At 53.3% G+C, this 20549-nt stretch overlaps 1 protein-coding gene across 1 annotated transcript; it reads right to left on the reverse strand.

Annotated features, from left to right (window-relative positions):
- Positions 1–7700: 7700 nt before the first annotated feature.
- On the reverse strand, positions 7701–18215 carry LOC123139180 (pollen-specific leucine-rich repeat extensin-like protein 3). The gene is made up of 4 exons (XM_044558991.1): positions 18201–18215; positions 16995–17264; positions 8464–9177; positions 7701–8088 (listed from the first exon to the last, which is right to left on the reverse strand). The coding sequence occupies exons 1-4, from the start codon at positions 18213–18215 to the stop codon at positions 8077–8079; spliced, it is 1011 nt and encodes a 336-aa protein (XP_044414926.1). The 3' UTR covers positions 7701–8076.
- Between the last annotated feature and the right edge of the window lie 2334 nt (positions 18216–20549).

The raw sequence follows: 20549 nt of genomic DNA on the forward strand, positions 1-20549 counted from the left end.
AATTAAGAGGATCGGAACCATTGCTTCTCTTTTTGAGAGACATGCTAACAAGAAAGGGAAGACATGCTAACAGACGCGCTCCACTATGCTGTTAGGGTTAAGATTTTTTAGTCCCCGCCCCCGACTCTGCTGCTGAAATTACCGTTGAAATCGAGGTAAAATCACTGTTGAACTGGGTGTAAAATCACTACTGTTGATATTCAAATTTAAACTTGAAAATGAAAATTGAATTGGAGAATTAAATCACTGTTTTTTAGTCCCCATTTCTGAACCTATGCTAACCTTGCAAGCAGCATAACAGGCAATGTACTCCAAAATACTATAAGAACTGGAGTAAAAGATGACTGCATCTCACAGAATATAAGAAATGGGGACTCTTGGCTAAGTATGGCAATGCCACAGAGTATAAGAAGTACTCCTGCATCTTACACAATGATAGGTCTAATTTATGCTACTCAACGAAAGAAGAAGAAAAATGCACTGGACATACACTGAAGAAAAATGCACTGTATCATCGGGTAATTGTCCATGGTTTATACCTGAAAATAAGTTTATCTCACGGCATGAATGTAAGTATCTGTTCCGCATTCATGGGCTATCTACCCAAGGTAAACCTAGAAAATGAGTTATATCCAGGACAAGCCACTGTCAATTAACACTATATACACTGCCAACTGTATTTAGTTAACATTACACTGCCACTACTATTCAGCACAAACGTTTGATCATCTCACTCTACTTACTATCAATTGACACTGTATAACTGTCAGCTCCATTCACTAGCAGCAGCCAGCACTTCTGAATCTAATCTTTCTTGGGCAAGCTCGGCTACTTGTTGTTAGTCATTCACTAAAAGATCCTCAACAGACTGCATGCATCTAGTATTAAATTTCTTGGACGGATCATCTCTTTTAGCAAAGGACTGTAATAATTAACTAACTGAAAATTTGACATTCTGGACTATGCTTGGCTCTGGTTTTGTGAAATCTCATCTCTTTTCTAGTGCCATGACTAGTCATGAATTTTATTTTACTTTCCCCACTTTATAACATTCAGAAATTGTTTACTAGCTCAAGCTTCTCCTTTGCACTTTATCACTTCAATCTGCTGCTACCTCAAGCTTCTCGTTTACACTTGTGCCAAGTAGCATTTTTTCCTTGTATAATTATATGGTGGTTGACTGAGCTGCTACTTTTTCCTTGTAGAAGATCGCAGGTCGAGTGGGAGGGATCGAGTGGACGACCGAATCACTAGCATGCGACTGCCAATAAGGTGATCACCTATATACTACTATCTTGCATCTCTCTCTTGTTTCTTCTTCTATATACTACTATCTTGCATCTCCAATTTTTAAGTAATCTTGCATATGTTAGAAACTACATATATGGTCTCCGGTTTTCTTACCTCTACTCTAAAACACCAACGCATCAACAAAAGAAGATGGTATTTTTGTTACGCTTTCAGTTCGTGTCAGCAGGGAGATATAATGTTTTACAATCTTTCTGGTTATATTGGAGTTAGGTTTTTTGAATATGAGTAGCAGTGACTTGGATATACCTTATGGAGTTGTAACAGTTCCTCTTGGTGCTTAGGTGCATTTTCTTTGTGTAACTTGGTTTAAAAATGTGATTTGGTCTTTTGTGGCATTTGGATGCCTAAATCCCATTTTCTTAATCATATTGCTTGGAAACTTTTGGTTATCTCCTCTCAGTGATGAAATAATTTATATGTACTGCACTTTTTTCATAATTAGGTAATAACGTTGGTTACAGTTTTGGTAGTTCAAACGGAATGTATCTCATTTTGTAGACAGATTATTTTCTGGAATATCATATATTCAAATTTGTAATGAATGATGGCTTCTACCTGAATTGGTAGACTCTGTGGTGTTAGTTTGTTCTAAATACAGTAAGATAATTTTAACAACTGTAGAACATGTTGAGATTTGCAACTTTTTTGTGACATCAACCAACAGTCCTGTCACTGGGTTATCCTATTTTATATTTTTAATTACTAACTTAAGTTTGAGTAAACAGTGGCAGTGAAGTCCTCATAATAATCAGGCGGATGTTAACTTTCTGATGTCCCCAGAAGTTAACTAAGATTGTGGTGCTAGTAGAGGCACATTGTGGCCTTTTCATCCATATGAAAGTAGAGGCACATTGTGGTGCTAGTTTGCTGGGTTTTGTCTCCGACCATCGTGTCGTGATGATATTGCAGGTACCCCGAGAGGCCCTTGAGTTTGCCGGAATGTCGATTAACTTCCGTTCCGGCAAATTCGGGTACTCCATATGTCCTATTTTCAGCAAAGGTCATGCTGAAATTTTCCGTGAATTTTAGCATGACTTTGCTAAAAATAGGACATATGGGGTACTTGTGACTAATGCATGGGCCGGGGTATCTTAGTAGTTAATTAAGTAGGATCAAGTGCCCCGGCGTACTTGTGACTAATGCATGGCTTTTAGGGTGCCTCGGTGTCGATAAAAACCGAAATGATGAAAGGTTAGGCTTTTAGGGTGCCTCGGCGTCGAAAAACCCTCAATGATAAAAGCTTAGATTTTAGGATGCCTCGGTGTCGACAAACCCTAAATGATGAGACCATGATCTTGTTCCTTGACAATAACCAACTTTTTGACCAAACTTTGTTTCTATTTAGAGAGAAACATGGCCCACAACGATGAGGCCGGGGGTTCGGGCGGCAAGGCATTCTGGGAGCTGTCCCAGGAGATGGAGGAACAACCTCACTTGTATGAGGCCGCCGCCTTCCCCACCGATCCTGAGACCACGGATGGTGCCGCCGAGGATGACCACACTGATGCCACCACTGATGGTGCCGCCGAGGATGCCACCACTGATGATGGCGGCGCACGCACAGATGGCAGCCAACCGAAGAGGCAACGGAAGGACCGGCGCCCGATCGTGCTCCGCACCCTCAAGGAGGAAGTTACTGAAGTGGACTCCAACGGGAATCCAACGGCGCCCGAACGAATAGTCAAGGGGTACTCGCTTCAGCTCGGGTGCATTGTCCGGAGCACCGTCTCGATCAACACCGAGAACCTGAGGCATCCTGACCGAGGGAATTTGCGCAACCTCCTCTTCACGAAGCTGCACGAACGATACAAGTTCCCCGCTGAATTTGAAAACACAAGCCTCAAAGGGAATAAAGTGAACAATGCTGCCCTCACGAAGATGAGCAAGGCCCTGTCTACTTGGAAAAGCAATGTGAAGAGAATGATCGAGAAAGGTGAGAGTTATCAGAAGATCAAGGAGAAAAATCCTTCGATCACCGAAGATGACTACAACGACTTCAAGATCAATTGCTCGAGCACCGCAAGCTCCCAATCAAGTGAGTGGGGGAAACAAATGCGGGAGCTGAACATAGGGGAACACACACTCGGTCCCGGCGGTTACAGAGTGGCGGAGCCTATATGGGACAAGGAGGAGGCGGACCGTGCCGAGCAAGGCCTACCGCCCCTCTTCGATAAATACGGTGACAAGCAGACCAGGAACTTTGTCAGGGCCCGGTACAAGAAGGACCCGAAAACAAAGGAGCTTACCACGGATCCGAAGACCAGGCAGCTTGAGCTTGTTCTGGTAAGGAATACACCCCCGCGTAATTAGCTCCATATGGTTGCATTCTAATTAATGAAGCCAAATTTCTAAATGGTTCACATTCCTTCCGCAGGCGACTGAAAGCAGTAGCGCGGGGTCGACTAAGAGCAACCCTTGGGACACCACTCTAAATAGGGGGTTGAATGTAATGAAGAACAAGGATAAGCTCAGTAAGCCGACGTCAGCTGGTCGTGTGGCCGGCAAAGGCTTGTCGACAAAATGGGGGTCATACTATACCGCTGGTGTGCGGAAGGAGAAAAAGACCAGCTCGGAAAGCCAGGCGCGAGAGGTTCAAGAACTCAAGGCACAGGTGGCGCGGATTCCGGAGATTGTCCAAGAGCAAGTGGAACAACGACTCGGAGCGACGATCACCGCCCTTGTGCCTACCTTGATCTCGGGGTTGAGTGCGTGGATTGCGGGCGGCCAACAGGGGCCGCCCCCGATTCCTAGCTTCACGGCCAGCAACTCGCATAATGCGATGGCGGGGCCATTGGTGCCTCCGGCGGAGGCGACATTGGTGTCTCCGACGCCGGCACGGGAGCTTAATGCACCCGGGTGTACGCCGGCCGGCACCTCTGCAGCAAGCGGCACCTCCGTCAACTGCACGCCCGCCGTTGGCGGTGCGTCGACATTAGCCGAGCTCGACGCCATCATCACGGTAACTAATTAAGCCTCTCTCGGCCGAGGACTTCATCTCCTTGCCTTTGACTGGGCATCCCTGACGCCCTACATGTTTTCGCAGGGCGCCGCCGACGTTCCGTGCACTCTCCTCCACTTCGTGAACAACGAGTTGGTCGATGTCGCCAAGGGCAAAATCGTTCAACCGGGCAACCCCTTGTTCCACGGTACCCAGATGCCACCCAACTTGTTTAGGGTTCAACTGGTTCGGGTGCTGCCAGGCTGCGACGACTTGTTACCTCCGATTCGACCCGTCGGGGCCGACGATGAAGACGTGATGACCCTCAGCGCCTGCCTGAGCTGGCCCCTGCTTTGGCCGAAGAGCCAGATTCGTTTGGGGGCGGGGGACACCACCCCAAAGACAACACCGCCAGTCGTGCCGGCGCCAAGTCGGCCCCATGGCAAGACCGCCGTAACGGTGCCGGACATCCCTATGCCACTGGATCCAAACATGCATATGGCACAGGATCAGAACGACGACGACGACGACGATGATACATTTGGCAACGTCGATCAGTACTTTGCCGATCATGGGTACGATGGCGACTTCATGGGGCCTCCTTCTCAAGAACCAAACCCAACAAAAGACGTGTGCGATCTAGCTGGTACCGCGGAGAAGCCAAGTTGCAACAGGCGCCGTCTGGCGTTCAGCTCTCAGGAGACGCCTCCAGCTGCCGACTTCACCGAGCCTCAGATAGGCGAGGTGCGAAATATTATCAGCCCCAACACACTCAAGAAGGCGGTCTGTGAGCAGAACTCGGTCCCATTACAGGAGAAGAAGAAGGCACGCAAAAGAAAGACTAAGAAGGGTGCGAGCCAGCCGGCACCGAGTACGATCCGTGCTCAGGACGGGCCACCTTCACCGCAGGATATCTCGAGGAGGGTGCATGTGGCGGGTAGGGCGATGCTACCGACAAATATGCTCAATGCTGCAACCGGTGCTATGCGGAGTCTGCATGACAGTGTTCTTTCTTTGGAGAAGCGGCGTCTCAGGGAGAAGGATGTGGCATACCCAGTTTTCGCGGCCAAGGTGCCAGAGGGCAAGGGCTTTGTGGATAACTCCATCGGGCGTACGATCGTCCTGCGTTTTGATGACATCCACGCTATGTTGAACCTTCATCCGCTGCACTACACCTTCGTTCGGCTATTTTCGCTGAGTATGGAGATGCGGATCATTCGCGACAAGACCCCGGACATCGTGATAGTCGACCCCTTCTACATGCGTGCCAAGATCTTGGGCAGCGCTGGGGACCGGCAAGTCGCGAGTTCTTACCTCGAAGGCGTCATTCTGGCAAACCAAGATAAGGATAACTTCCTCGTGCCTTACTTTCCCGAGTAAGTCCTCCCCTCAACCGGCCCGTAACATATGAATTCTTACATTTCGATCGTTTTTCTTTTAACATTCCGTGTTTTCTGCAGTGACACACGTTGCACGCTCATCCTCCTAAGCCCCAAATATTCCATGGCCACGTATTTCGACCCGGACCGTCAGTCGAACGTAGACTACACAAATGTCAAGAAGGTTCTTGATGATGTTCTCCCCGGCTACGCCAAATCTGGAGGCACCTTCACCAGGCCTATTCGTAAGTACGGCAAGCACGTGTTCTCCCACAATACGACGTTCTGCTGCGTCAAGCAGCCGCCTGGCGGTCAGAAGGGTGCCTACTACGCCATCCATCACATGCGGGCGATCGTACGGGACCATCATCAACTTCTGCTACCGAGTAAACTCAAAGATTGGGCCGCGAGCGTGTCGGCAATCCAGGACGCGGACCTCCGACAAGAATTCTTTCGCATCCAGTCGGAGTTTGCGGAAATCATCCATCAAGATGTCCTTCGTACCTCGGGGCAGTTCTACCTCAGAAATCAACCGTCCAACAGTGACATCGACACAATGCTACAAATGCAGGCTGACAACGACCGTTATTTCATGACTCCCACGATAGACGGCGGCTTCATCCACGCTCCGGTCCCTTGAGTCGAGTCGAAAGCAGTGATGCTGTGTCTAGTTCTGAAACATCGATTGGCTCATGTTGTAATTAAACTTTAATGAACTTGTAGTATGTCTCTTTGGTTTCGAGAGTCGTTCAACTTAGATGTAATCGATGCTATTAATGTCTTGCTTTTCTCTTCCGATCGTTCTGTTGCATAATTATATATTGCTTATGTATTGTCTGTGAATTGGTACTAACGTTTCGTTTGGCTAGTGCATAGCGATGCCGACGTATGTCGTGTACAAGGGTAAGGTTCCCGGAGTCTACGATGACTGGGAGGAGTGTCGGAGACAGGTTCACCGATTCAGCGGTAACAGTTACAAAGGGTACACCACTAGGGCCGAGGCCGAATCTAGATACGCCCGCTATCTAGCGGGAGAGGGGAGGGAGCGTTGGAGGAACCGGATGAAGACGAGTTTCATCGTGATGATGCTCATCGTGATGACCGCAGCTCTCTTCTATGTGATGGTAGTTTAGATGATCGATATCGACTTGTAATGTGAAGACAAACTCGCTACTCGCGGTCTCGAGACTTGTAATATAATGTTCTATCTTTGTTCGGTCTTTTCAATTCGGAGACTAATATGATGAATTGTATTCGGAGACTAATATGATGAATTGTATTCAAAGACTAATCTTCTATTGTATTCGATGAATCTGTTGTTGATGTGTGCTGTCTATATTTTGTCAAATTATACATTTTGTAACCTGTGCAAAAAACAGAAAATAAAAAAATAAAAAAACCTAATATTCATACTAATGGCGCATCACATGACAGTGCGCCATTAGTATGACAAAGCATACTAATGGCGCATCACTGGTAAGTGCGCCATTAGTATGCCATGGTTACTAATGGCGCATCCAGTGGTGGTGCGCCATTAGTATGCCAAAGCACCTGGATATACATGGCCCTTGGGAGGCATACTAATGGCGCACCCGCCGTGCGCCATTAGTATACCAGATACTAATGGCGCACCAGGTGGTGCGCCATTAGTAAAAATTACTAATGGCGTGCTATTAATGGCGCACCACAGATGCGCCATTAATGGCCATACTAGGTGCGCCATTAGTAGGGGTTTTTCTAGTAGTGAACCGTTCATCGGAATGATGCAAATGATATGCCGTTGGAAAGATATCGATGAGGCGCAACTTTTTCATGTACAACACACTCTCTAATTCTTTACGGTTTAAGAGTAGTTTCTATTTTACCAAAATGCGGAAACTCTGTTTTTCGCGACACCAAAACCGACTTGTGTACTACATCGGACAGAAGAACGCACTGCTTCAGATAGGAAAACGCACCCCATCAGACGGGCAAGTGAACTGCTTGATTTGTTTTATTTACACGTAATTTTTCTCATGCGAGGAAGTGGGCGGGACTTCACATCGGGCGTAAGTGAACCCCAAAAGTATGCAGAAGTAAACCGCACTACTTTATTTGTCGTTTCGGTAACATTTTTTCTTTGCACTTACAAGATGAACAATATCAGACACCCGACCGCACTGCTTCAGTTATAAAACCGCACTGCATCAAATGGTCACTTATAAGATGAACAACATCACACCCCACCGCACTGCTTCAGTTAGAAAACCACACTGCATCAAATGGTCAAGTGAACATCATTACTTTTTTTGTCGTTTCTCTCCATTTTTCATTTAACACATCTTTGCACTTCATTTCCTTCTTTCTTTTTTTTGTTTGGAGTTCAGCATTCTCAATTGACCATTCTCAATCGGACAGAAGAACGCATTGCATTCTCTAAACATCACCATGCTTCACCGCGTACTTCAATCAAACGAGTTCCTGTAATTTTTATACATAAAATCCTCAAACACAAAAATCACGGTATGCACTGCATGTGCAGATACTCCAAACTGTATTTGCTAAACACATGTCTAGGCGTGAACTGCATTCAAATGAGTCCGTATTTTTACACACAAACGCAACATTTTTGCACTGCATGTTCCTGTGCTCCAAACTGCATGCACGACATGAACCACACCATGTATTGCCCCGAATAACATGGCAGCGGCGCCGCACTACAACTTGGTGTCCTGGCCGACGCCAGAACAACCCCATGGATGAACCTGAAAGTGAAGATGCATCCTTGTCGAATGTGGCCGTCCCATGCGTGAGAACGGATCCAGCAAAATATAAAAAAGCAAGTAGTTGTCTCACCATGGATCTTGACCAGTAGAGGAAGGAGGAGAAGCTCGCCCAGCCACTGCCGCTAGCCATGTATCCAGGCCGGAAGGGGTCGCCATTGATGGCCGTGCTCGATCTGGCCCATCCCCACCAGGAGCCCAACCACCTAAATGGGCGAGGACTCACCGGATCTGGGGGATACATCGAGATGAACAGCATGGGGTTGGGAGGAGGCATGTAGAGGAGGAGCTCGGATCCATCATCGGTTGGGCGCGGGATGGCGGGGGCTGCTCGGATCCGTCGCGGTGGCCGGGGCGGGCGGCGCGGGGGAGGTAGCTCCTGGTGCGGCGTGGTGGTGGGAGGTGGGGTGGTGGCGCGGGGGGGGGGGTGCGGCGCGGTGGTGGGAAGTGGTGCGACGATGCAAGAGGGGAGGTGGTGGTGCGGCACGGTGGTAGGAGGTGAGGCGACGGCGTGGTGGTGGGAGGTGGGGCAACGACACGGGGGAGGGGCGGTGGTGCGGCACGATGGTGGGAGGTGGAGCGACGGCACGAGGGAGGGTGGTGGTGGTGCGGCGCGGTGGAGGGAGGTGGGGCGGCGCCACTGGGAGGATAGTGGTGGTGCGGCGCGGTGGAGCGAGGTGGGGCGGTGCCGCGGGGGGAGGGAGGTGGGGCGGGGTGGGGTGTGGGCGCTGCCCTGGCTGGAGGAAGGAGGTGGAGGGAGTGGGTGGAGGCAGATTTTCTGGTGTTGCTATGCGGCCCGGGTCAGATGAATCGAGCAGTACACAAGTGTTAGCAGAATAAGCTTTTTTGGGGTGCAGAATAAGGGCTTAAGGGGTGTTATCATAATAGACCCACCCTATATATATATATATATATATATATATATATGTGTGTGTGTGTGTGTGTGTGTGTTCTATCCTCTACAACATTCACTTATAGCTGTGTCTTCAAAGTTGCTATCTTTCTGAACAAAGTGAATGTAATCGGACCCTAACCCCTTCTGTGCTTATCCCTCAAATTCTATCTGCCTCTTCATATGCATTCTGTTACACATGTCGATTGTCTTTATTGTGTCCTTGTCAGCTAAAGATACAGAGATACACATTTAAAATCCTTTTAGTGCTCTTATCTCTTTTGCCTGAAAACCGGAGTAGCCGGAATGACCACCCGACAAACCAGGCGCACATGGGAACATGGCTCCACTCTCAATAAGTTGCATGCTTGCTGATACGTCTCCAATGTATCTACTTTTCCTAACGCTTTTCCTCTTGTTTTGGTCTCTAATTTACATGATTTGAATGAAACTAACCCCAGACTAACGCTGTTTTCACCAGAACTACCATGGTGTTGTTTTTGTGCAGAAATAGAAGTTCCCGGAATGGAATGAAACTTTGCGAGGATTTTTTATATCAAATAATAGAATTTCTGGAGCCACGAGATACCTGAGGGGGGCACCTGGGCGGGCACAACTCACCAGGGCGCACCAGCACCCCGGGCGCGCCCTGGTGGGTGCTGCCCACCTGGTGGCCCCGCTGACCCTCAAAACGGACGCTATAAAATCCCATATTTCCAGAAAAAATGAGGGAGAAAGAATTATTGCGTTTAACGAGACGGAGCCACCGCCGTCTCTTGTTCTTCATCGGGAGACCAGATCTGGAGTCTGTTTGGGGCTCCGGAGAGGGTGATCTTCGATCTTCGTCATCACCAACACATCTCCATCGCCAATTCCATGATGCTCCCCACCGGGGGTTAGTAATTCCTTCGTAGGCTTGCTGGTCGGTGAAGATTTGGATGAGTTTCATCATCTAATGAAGTTAGTTTTGTTAGGGCCTGATCCCTAGTATCCACTATGTTCAGAGATTGATGTTGCTATGACTTTGCCATGCTTAAATCTTGTCACTTTGGGCCCGGGTGCCATGATTTCAGATCTGAACCATTTATGTTATCACCATTATATCCATGTTCTAGATCTGATCTTGCAAGTTATAGTCACCTACTACATGTTATGATCCGGAAACCCCGGAGTGACAATAGTCGGGACCACTCCCGGTGATGACCGTAGTTTGAGGAGTTCATGTATTCATGGTGCGCTAATGATTTGTTTTGGTTCTCAGTTAAAAGGAGGCCTTAATATCCCTTAGTTCCTAATAGGACCCCACTGCCACAGGAGGGTAGGACAAAAGATGTCATGCAAGTTCTTTCCATAAGCAAGTATGACTATTTACGGAATACATGCCTACATTATATTTATGAACTGGAGCTTGCCGTATTGCACTAGGTTATAATTGTCTCATGATGAATATCATCCGTCATCGATCCTGTCGGATGTTGGGTTCCGGCAGACCCTTAAGGTTCGAACTCTGGGGTACGCGCGAAGATCTTCCCCCTACCAGTCCACGTTCAATCGCCTCGCGAGAATCTAAGCTAGACGATGAACAACATGAGAGACACAAGATTTATACTGGTTCGGGCCACCATTGTGGTGTAATACCCTACTCCTGTGTGTGGTGTGGTGGATTGCCTCAGGGGCAGATGATGAACAGTACAAGGGGAAGAACAGCCTCGCGAGAGGTGTTCTTGGGCTGGTGCGATGAACTACTTGGGAGAGTTCGATCGCCTCTCGATCTAATGGGGACTCTATGGGATGTCCCCTCTACTGTGGGGACTAGCTCTATATATAGAGGCCCTGGTCCTCTTCCCAAATATTGAGCGGGAAGGGCGCCAACAACGGCCATTTTGAAGGGGAACATCTAGTACAAGTTATCCTGACTAAAGTTGGTCTTCAGCTGCCAAAGGCACTGGCGATGATGCTGCCTTGGGCTCCATGGTGACCTCCATCCTGCCGCTCTGCTAGTCCTGGTCTCGTTGCACCGGAATGGTAACCTTTGCCTAATGCCTCGGTACTCCATGCCTGTGCTTGCCCCCTTTGCACCAAAGAGGAAACAAGGACACTGCGCAGGTCGGCGCCCGCCTGGTCTTGATTGTCATGGCTTGCGTCACGAGCACCTCGTGAGGTACCCTTGCCTTGATCTCTCCGCCTCCTCGCGAGTCTACCTTGCGAGGCCGCTCCTGAGGAAGCCCTGCATCGTCCGCCCTGCAAGGCTTGGCCCCTCGCGAGGGTCTTGAGTTTGCATTGATGAAGATGGGCCGTACTGGGCCACCACTTGAGCCACGCCGCGGGCCGCAGGCAGGCAAGTCTGGGGACACCCGTTCCCAGAACACCGACAGTAGCCCCCGGGCCCAAGGCGCGCTCGGACTTGGCTTAGCAGAGAAGAGAAGGGGCAAGTGCGGAGCTCCGCGGGCCCCAACAGCCTGCGGCCTTGGGCGCCGTGTGGCGGTTGATTGGACGTGGGCGTCTCTGCTTCCCCACGCCACCTCGGCAACTGCCTGACTTGACAAGTCCCTAGATGCAGAAATGAGCCATGATTACCTGCTATCGTGGAGGCTGGTGGTTGGCCTCCTCCGGTTATAAATGCGGGAGGGCGCAGGCCCCCGCTGCACATCTTCCTCCTTGCTTCTTCTTTCTCCCCACCCCAGCTGCTTGCCGCGTCCTATGGTGCCGCCAAAGAGGTTCTCAGCCATAGAGAAAGGAAAGGCTCGTCGCGAAGGGCCTGAGACTCCTCTGCCCAAGCGCGGCCGAGGTCGTCCCTGCAAGCATCCTGCGACTCCCGCAATGGCTCCCCGTGGTCGCGGCGGTGATCTTCCGCGTGGTGACGGGCATATGGTGGGTGAGGGGAGGCGCGTCATGGCCTCGCGGCCTCCCAGACCGTGCTTCCACTCGGCTGAGGTGTTGCCAGAGTTTGTTGTGTGGTCGGCGGACCCAACCAGCAGCTGGCTCCAGCTTCCCCGCTTCTTCACGGGCGAACTCCCGGCCGGCGCTCCTAGCGGCCTCTAGCTTCACACGGACCGCTGTTGTACCAAGGCCTCTTGGGTCTCACTGGAGATCTCCGTCGCCGGGAACGTGGCTTTGGCGCGTGGCTGGCAAAAGTTTGCCTGCGCGCGTGGCCTGGGCCGGCGGTGCACCCTGCATTTCAAGTTTGACGGCGATGCCACCCTCTACGTGAGGGTGTTCGGAGAAGATGGTCGCCGCGTTGGGTGCTTCCCTGAAGATGATGACGGCGACCGGGTGCTCAGCCTCGGTGATGGCCGAGATGAAGACAAAGGTGGGCGCGTGGCTGGCGGCGTTCGTAGCTTGCCAAGCTTTGGCAGCTCCCCTTCTGACGGCAGCTCCTCCAGCGGCGGCCGTGACCAGTCACCGCGCCGTCGCGCTCGCCTCGAGGGGGGTAGTGGGTCAACCCATCGTCGCGCCTCGGTGAAGCATGAGGAGGGGTCCGACTAAGCTCCGGAGGGCAGTTTGAGCCCCCGCCTTGAGTCGTCGCCGGGCAAGCCGCGTCTATTTTGTTTTTCTTCCTTTCCTGTCCAAAGAGAGAGAAGTGTGGGGCCCCGTGGGGGCATGCTGGACTGTTGTCGTTTATCTACTATGCTATTTTCATTATTCCCGTGCTGTGTTTCAGTGTTGCGTGCTCATGCATAGGAACAACTTAGCTTGGGGGGGGGGGACTTGTCGCAGTCTTTGCTTCTCGAGGCTAAGGCCTCGTCGTGTGTCTCGGGGCCTGCAAAAATTAGCCTGGCGGATAACTTTCGAGCCTGGTCGTGAGGGAAGCCTCCTCAGGTCCTGCGTTCGTGTCGCGATGCCAGTAGGGCACGGACCGAGAGAAGTGCTCCCGCGGTGAACTCGAATAGGGAAGCCTCACGAGATTGGGTCAGAAAGCACTCGCGAGGGCGCCCGTGCAGCCCCCTCGCGAGACTTGCGAAAGAGAAGACGAGTCAGGCGAGAAACAAAGACAGATAATCACGGGTCAGGGATGGAAACAACGCTAAAAGCAACTCCAATAAAACTTCAAATAAGGATGAACAAGCCAACTACAGAAAGCAAATTAAAAAGCCGCGCCCGGCACCTAATCTAGTCTTCGACGTCTTCTCACTAGCGCGGAGCTAAGTGCTGCCACTGGGCATGGGTGGGAGCCCCTGAGGCCCGAGGGCGGCTCTCCGGAGACTCCGGGGCGTGTACAGCCCCAACTCATTATTACGTGAGAGTGTCACGGGCGGCAAGCTTCACAGGCATTGGCCTTCCTCACAAGCACCGGGCCTTTCTCGGGGCGATGAGCTTCACAGGCGTTGTCCTTCTTCATAGGCATTGGGCCTTTCTTGGAAAGACAAGCTTCACATGCGCCTGGCCTTCTTTACAGGCGTTGGGCCTTTCTTCAAGGGTAGAACTTCCGGAGGTGCTGGATGTTCCACGCATTGGGGATGGGCACCCCCTCCTGGGTCTCCAAGCGTGCGGCGCCAGGCCTGGAAACATGAACAACCTTGAACGGCCCTCCCACATGGGCAGGAGCTTGTGCAGCCCTTCCCTGGAGAGCACCCGCCTGAGCACAAGGTCACCTACCTCGAGGGTCCTGGGGCGAATGTTGCGGCAGTGGTACCGCCGCAACGCCTGTTGGTATCTCGTTGCTCGAAGTGCAGCCTCCCGACGGTGTTCCTCCCCTAGCACGAGGTCCATCCCCCGCATGGCGTCCTGCTGTGCTTCGTCAAAATCCAAGACCCGCGCGGAGCGACGCCCGACCTCGTGAGGGAGGACCACCTCAGCTCCGTAGACGAGGAAGAACAGGGTTTCGCCGGTCGACTTGGTAGCGGTTGTGCGGATGGACCATAGCACGGACTAGATCTCGTCGTACCAGCCCCTGCCGCAGGCCTCCAGCTTCTTCTTGAAGGTCCTGGTTTTGAGGCCTTTCAGGACCTCCACATTGGCACGTTCAGCCTGGCCATTGCTTCGAGGGTGTGCCACCGAAGCATAGCATATCTGCGTTCCAAGGTTAGCACAATATGTTTTGAAGAGATTACTGGTGAACTGCGAACCGTTGTCGGTGATGATGCGATTAAACACCCCAAACCGGCTCACGAGGCCCTTGATGAATTTGACCGCTGAACCAGCTGGGATGGTGCGGACAGCTTCCACCTATGCCCACTTGGTGAACTTGTCAATGGCGACGTAGAGGTAGCGGTAGCCCCCTGGCGCCCGGGGAAACGGGCCCAGGATGTCCAGTCCGAAACAGAGAACGACCATGAGAGGGGGATGGTCTGCAGGCCCTGAGCCGGCTGATGAATCTGCTTGGCGTGGAATTGACAGGCTTCACAAGCTTTCACTAGCTCGATTGCGTTGTTGAGTGCTGTTGGCAAATAGAACACGCTCCGAAATGCCTTGCCGACGAGGGTCCTTGAAGACGAGTGGTGCCCACAGTCTCCATCGTGAATGTCTGCCAGCAACTCTTTCCCTTGCTCCTTGGAGATGCAATGCATGGTAACATCATTCGGCCGCTCCCGGTAGAGCTCTCCGTCTTGGATGTAGTAGGCCATGGCCTACCACGCCACACGTTCTGCGTCCTCCTCCTTCTCTGGCAGAGTCCCTTGAATCAGGTAATGTTTGAATTCCACGGTCCAGCATCCCTCCTGAGGCTCCAGCGCCAGGAGCAGGTGCACTCCTGAGGTCGGGCCGCAGGCCGGAGCTCCCGAGGCAGGCGGTTGAGGGAGCTCCTCCCGAGGCTGCGCTGTACATGATAGTGACGGTGCTGCTGAGGGTTTGAAGAGTCGTTCTTCGAAGACGCCGGGCTCCTGAGGCAGCTGCCTGGACGCCCTCCTGGCGATCTCATCAGCCTCTTGATTGGTGCCACAGGGTACATGCTGCAACTCTAACCCCCAAAACTTCTTTTCCATCCTGCGGACCTCCGCAAGATATGCGTCCATGTGTTCGTCCTTCGGCTCATACACCTTGTTGGAGAAGTTGACGAGGAGTTGGGAATCGCCCTTGATGATGAGGCGCTTTACCCCCAAGGCAGTTGTAGCTTTCAAGCCTGCTATCACGCCCTCGTATTCTGCTATGTTGTTGGAGACCTTCTCTCCATGCTGGAAACAGAGCTGCACGGCATAATAGAGCTTGTCCTGAGTGGGAGATATTAGCACTGCGCCAGCCCCTGCGCCATGTCGCGAGAACGCTCCATCGAAGTACATGACCCAGCCGTCCGGTGCCTCACTTCCTGGGGAAATCGACCGATCCTCGCCCGCTTCGAGCCCTGGCACCTCTGTCCATTCCTCCATGAAATCTGCAAGTGCGGCTCCTTTGACAACCCTGGTCGTGCTGAATTCCAACTGAAATGCTTGCAACTCGATGTTCCATTCGGCTACCCTTCCAGCTGAGTTGGGGCTCCTGAGCACCCGTTCCAAGGGATATGTCGAGATGACTTTGATGGGGTGACCTTGAAAGTAGTGACGTAGCTTGCATGAGGCCGCTAGTAATGCGAGCAAGAGTTTCTGAGGCATGGGGTATCGTGCCCTTGTGTCCCGCAACACCGTGCTAACGAAGTATAGGGGATGCTCGATGAAGTAGAGGGCGCTCACGTGGCCTGCATCTTCCAGAGGTCGAGGCGCCTCCTGAGATGGCGGACCCCCCAGCGCCTGGTCACTTGGCGAGGCCTCTTCCGCCCTGGGTGCGTCCCCCTGCTGAGGGTGATTCCCATCTGATGTGGCCATGGTCATCACGAGGTCTTCTTGGCCTTGTGCTGCTGCGGCCGGGGTTGCGACCGACGCGGTCTTGACCCGGCGCTCCTCCCGAACCGCCACCATGGCTGCGCTGGCGGAGTAGGGCGTGGCTGCAAGGTAGAGTAGCAAGGGCTCCTGAGGGCGTGGAGCCACCATCACCGGAGGGCTGGTCAGGTACTTCTGAGATCTTGGAATGCTTTTTCAGCCTCTTCAGTCCATTCGAACGGGCCCTTCTTCTTCATTAGCTTGAAGAAGGGCAGGGCTCGTTCTCCCAGCTTGGAGATGAGGCGTCCCAACGCGGTTACTCGCCCGGTGAGCTTCTGAATTTCTCTGAGGGTCTTCGGCGGACTCATGTCTTCAACTGCTTTGACCTTCTCTGGGTTAGCCTCGATACCTCTATGGGACACGAGGAAGCCCAAAAGCTTGCCAGAAGGGACTCCGAACACGCACTTCTCCAGGTTGAGCCGCAGGTCCACTTCACGAAGGCTCGCGAAGGTTTCTTCCAGGTCCTGTATGGCGGTCCTCGCCTCCCGAGACTTCACCACGATGTCGTCGACGTAGGCCTCGGAGTTTCTTCCGAGCTGTCGGCCCAGGGCGATGTGCATCAGTCGCTGCAAGGTTGCGCCCGTGTTGCACAATCCGATCGGCATGCAGGTATAGCAATATACTCCGCATAGGGTTAGGAAGGCCGTTTTCTCCATGTCATCTACCGCCATCTTGATTTGGTAATAGCCCGAGAAGGCATCCAGGAAGCACAACATGTCGCACTCGGCGGTAGAATCGACGATTTGGTCAATGCGAGGGCGCGGGAATGGATCTTGAGTGCAGGCCTTGTTGAGGTTAGTGAAGTCGACGCACATGCGCTCCTTTCCTCTCTTCTTTGGCACAACAACGGGGTTCGCTAGCCATTCAGGATAGCGAACTTCACGAATGACACCTGCAGCCTCCAACTTGCGGGTCTCTTGGTACCCCCGCTAGCTGATCAGATTCCCATGCAAACACCTCCTTGTTTGCGTGCAAAAATTTCACCAGGGCCTCTTCCTGTTCAGGTTTGAGATTGGCGCCTATGGTGAAGGTGGCGCCAGAGGATCCATCTTCGTCGACTGGTACTTTATTGGTCTCCGCCTTGTCTTGAGTGAACAGCTGCTTCTTCTTGGACGGCACAGCCCCCTTGGGCACGAGGGTGTCAGCGCTGGCGGGCTGCTCCACTGCGGCCGCCTTGAAAGCGAGCTTGAGCGCCTGCAGTGCATCCTTTGCGTCTCCAGCTGAGGATGGCGTTGTACGGGAGGCCGATGGGGGCGATGTCGAAGTCGACCAGCTCCGTGAGGAAGTTGTCGTGGGTGCTGAAGGTCATTGGGAGGCGGATGTCGGCGTTCTGGGAATAGGGGTCCCCAAACTTTCCTGCCTGCGGCCTGCAGCGTGGCTCGAGTGGTGGCCCGGTGCGGCCCATCTTCATCAACGCAAAATCAAGACCCTCGCGAGGGGCCAAGCCTCGCGGGGCGGACGATGCAAGGCTTCCTCAAGAGCGGCCTCACCAGGCAGGCTCGCAAGGAGGCGGACAGATCAAGGCAAGGGTACCTCGCGAGGTGCTCATGACGCAAGCCGTGACGAGCGAGACCAGGCGGGCGCCGGCCTGCGCAGTGTCCTTGTTTCCTCTTTGGTGCAAAGGGGGCAAGCACAGGCGTGGAGTACCGAGGCATCAAGCAAAGGTTACCATTTCGGTGCAACGATACCAAGACCAGCAGAGCGGCAGGATGGAGGTCATCGTGGAGCCCAAGACAGCGTCATCGCCAGTGCCTTTGGCAGCCGAAGAGCAACTTTAGCCAGGATAACTTGTAATAGATGTTCCCCTTCAAAATGGCTGTTGTTGGTGCCCTTCCCGCTCAATAGTTGGGAAGAGGACCAGGGCCTCTATATATAGAGCTAGCCACCAAAGTAGAGGGAATAGATCTGATCTCATAGAGTCCCCATCAGATCGAGAGGCGATCAAAATCTCCCATGTAGTTCATTGCACCAGCCCAAGAACACCTCTCGCGAGGTTGTTCTTCCCCTTGTACTATTCATCATCAGCCACTGAGGCAATCCACCACACCACACACTGGAGTAGAGTATTACACCACAACGGTGGCCCGAACCAGTATAAATCTTGTGTCCCTCGTGTTGTTCATCGTTTACCTTAGATTCTCGCATGGCGATCGGATGTGGATTGGTAGGGGGAAGATCTTCACGCGCACCCAAGAGTTTGAACCTTAAGGGACTGCCGGAACCCAACATCTGACATTTGGCGCGCCACGTACGGGTGCACCGGAATCTTTCTTCCGCTGTTCTATGTTCGATCATCCGTCGAGTCCGTGGCTAACGCTCGCCGGGCTCGCGCCGAGCGTCGGGATGCTCTCGCCGCCCGCATTGGCCAGACGGCTCCCGTCAGCGGGTGTCCCTGTCGTTCCCCGTCGCCTGCCACCAACGCCGCCACCGGCCCGGCGGGGAACGAGCAGCAGGCCTCATTGCTGCATCCCTCGGTGCGGCGAGAAAGCTGCACCGCCACCCCGTCGCTGACTCGAGCTGGTTCGTCGTCCCACGCCCATCGCGCCCCCACGGATGCGCATGCTGTGTTGCTCCTAGCGCGTGAGCTCCTGCAGTACCGTCCCGTCGATGACCTCTACGAGGAGTGGCTCGCTCGCATCACCGATCTCGTCAGCGTCGCAAGGGGCTTCCCTGTGCCGTCCCTCTCGCTGCCTCTCCCTCTGTCCTGTGTGGGTGATGCAGCCCAGGAGGTGCCTCCGCCACCTCCTCCCCAAGAAGGCGCCCTAGCTCCAAGGCGCGTGGCCCCTGGATGAGATCCATAGCGTCCAGCGCCCGCGCGACAAGAAAGGAGCTGCCAAGAAATCCCTCACCCCAAGAAGGCGCGCGCGTGCTTTCTGCACTGGCACGCCATGACCGCATCCCTGCGCCAGCGTGTCAAGACCCCACGCTGTCCCTAGCGGCAGCGTGTGGGGACCCCCAGGAGCAAGCCCTGCGTGAGCAAAGAGCAACGGTGGCCACCATAGGCTACCGCACTTTTACCCCCGAGCTATGCAGTGTCGCCTGGCCGGGCAAGTTCAAGCCAGACCTGCCTCCTCGCTATGACGTCACTGCCGACCCTGCGGAGTTCCTGCAGCTCTACGAGCTGGGCATCGAAGTGGCCAATGGGGACGAAAAGGTCATGGCGAACTAGTTTCCCTTGGCGCTCAAGGACGGTGCCTGCACCTGGCTCCTCAACCTGCCTCCTGGCATGATCTCCTCCTGGGACGAGATGCGCACCCACTTCATCGCCAACTTTCAGGGCACTCGCGACCGCCCGTCGGCCATGGGTGACCTGCTTTGCATTAAGCAGCAACCCAGAGAGACCTTGCAGAAGTACATGCAGTGTTTCAACAGCACTCGCCTAAGATTCCCAAGGTGACCTAGGAGGCCATCATCTCGGCGTTCTCTGACGGCGTCCGCGACGTCAAGATGAAGGAGGAACAGGCGATCCACGAAGATCTGTGCACGTCTTTGGGGCTGTTCAACCTGGCGACCAAGTGCGCAAGGGCTTAGGAGGGACGCCTTTCCCTTCTCGAGCTCCCAGTTGTAGATCCAGAAGAGAAGAAAGCCAAGGCCAAGGATGTGAAGCGCAAGGGAGCAGCTGTGCTCGCAGCAGAGCCAGACACGAAATGCGGCGGGGACCAACCGGAGTTGTCCAAGGGCAACCGGTACTGCGTGTACCATGATCTCCACACCCACAACACCAACGAATGCCGAGCTCAGGGCTGTGCGAGAAGGCCGTGTCGGTCGACGCCCCGAGCGCAACGATCGGGGCTACGGCCGAGGCGGAGGAAGAGGTGGAGGACAATGGGATGACCGTGGCCCTCACCAAGGGTGGCGTGACCGGCCTCACGAGGACCACTGGCAGGACTAGCCTCGCGATGGGGCTTGGAGAGATTAGCCTCGTGAGGATCGCCCACAAGGCAACACAGGCCTTCCTCCTCTGCCACCACCGCCAAGAAGGAATGACGATCATCATCAGGACGAGGCGGCTGGGGGCTTCCAGGAGCTGCGTGCTATCGCTTGCATCTTGGCCGGCGCCAAGGCCCCAGCCTCTCAGCGCATCTTCAAGTAGTTTGCTCACGAGGGTGAATGCAGTCCTCCCCAAGCTCGAGGCTAGCCGCCCTCTTAGGTGGTCCGCGTGCACCATCACGTTTAGCTCAGCGGATCAGCTCAGTGCGTGGCAACAGCCAGTGTCCTCCCAATGCTCTGTTCCCCAGTCATCAGCAATGTGCAAGTTACCAGGACCCTCATCGACGGCGGAGCAGGGCTCAACGTCCTGTCCGTCGAGACGTTCAACAATCTCCAAGTGCCATACGATCAGCTTCACCCGACCAAGCCTTTCTTAGGAGTCACTGATGGTTCCACTATCCCGATAGGGCAGGTTCGCCTCCCTGTCACCTTTGGACAGCGCAAGAACTATGGTACCGAGCTCATTGACTTCAACGTCGCCCACATTCG

Source organism: Triticum aestivum, chromosome 6B (genome assembly GCF_018294505.1).
Source record: "Triticum aestivum cultivar Chinese Spring chromosome 6B, IWGSC CS RefSeq v2.1, whole genome shotgun sequence".
NCBI lineage: Eukaryota > Viridiplantae > Streptophyta > Magnoliopsida > Poales > Poaceae > Triticum > Triticum aestivum.

What these genes read in the sequence shown, in the direction of transcription:
- LOC123139180 (XM_044558991.1), bottom strand. An exon ending in AATCTGATCAGCTAGCGGGG is followed by an intron (nt 9,178 to 16,994) that starts GTACCAAGAGAC and finishes CGGGCCGCATAG; the next exon opens with CAACACCAGAAAATCTGCCT.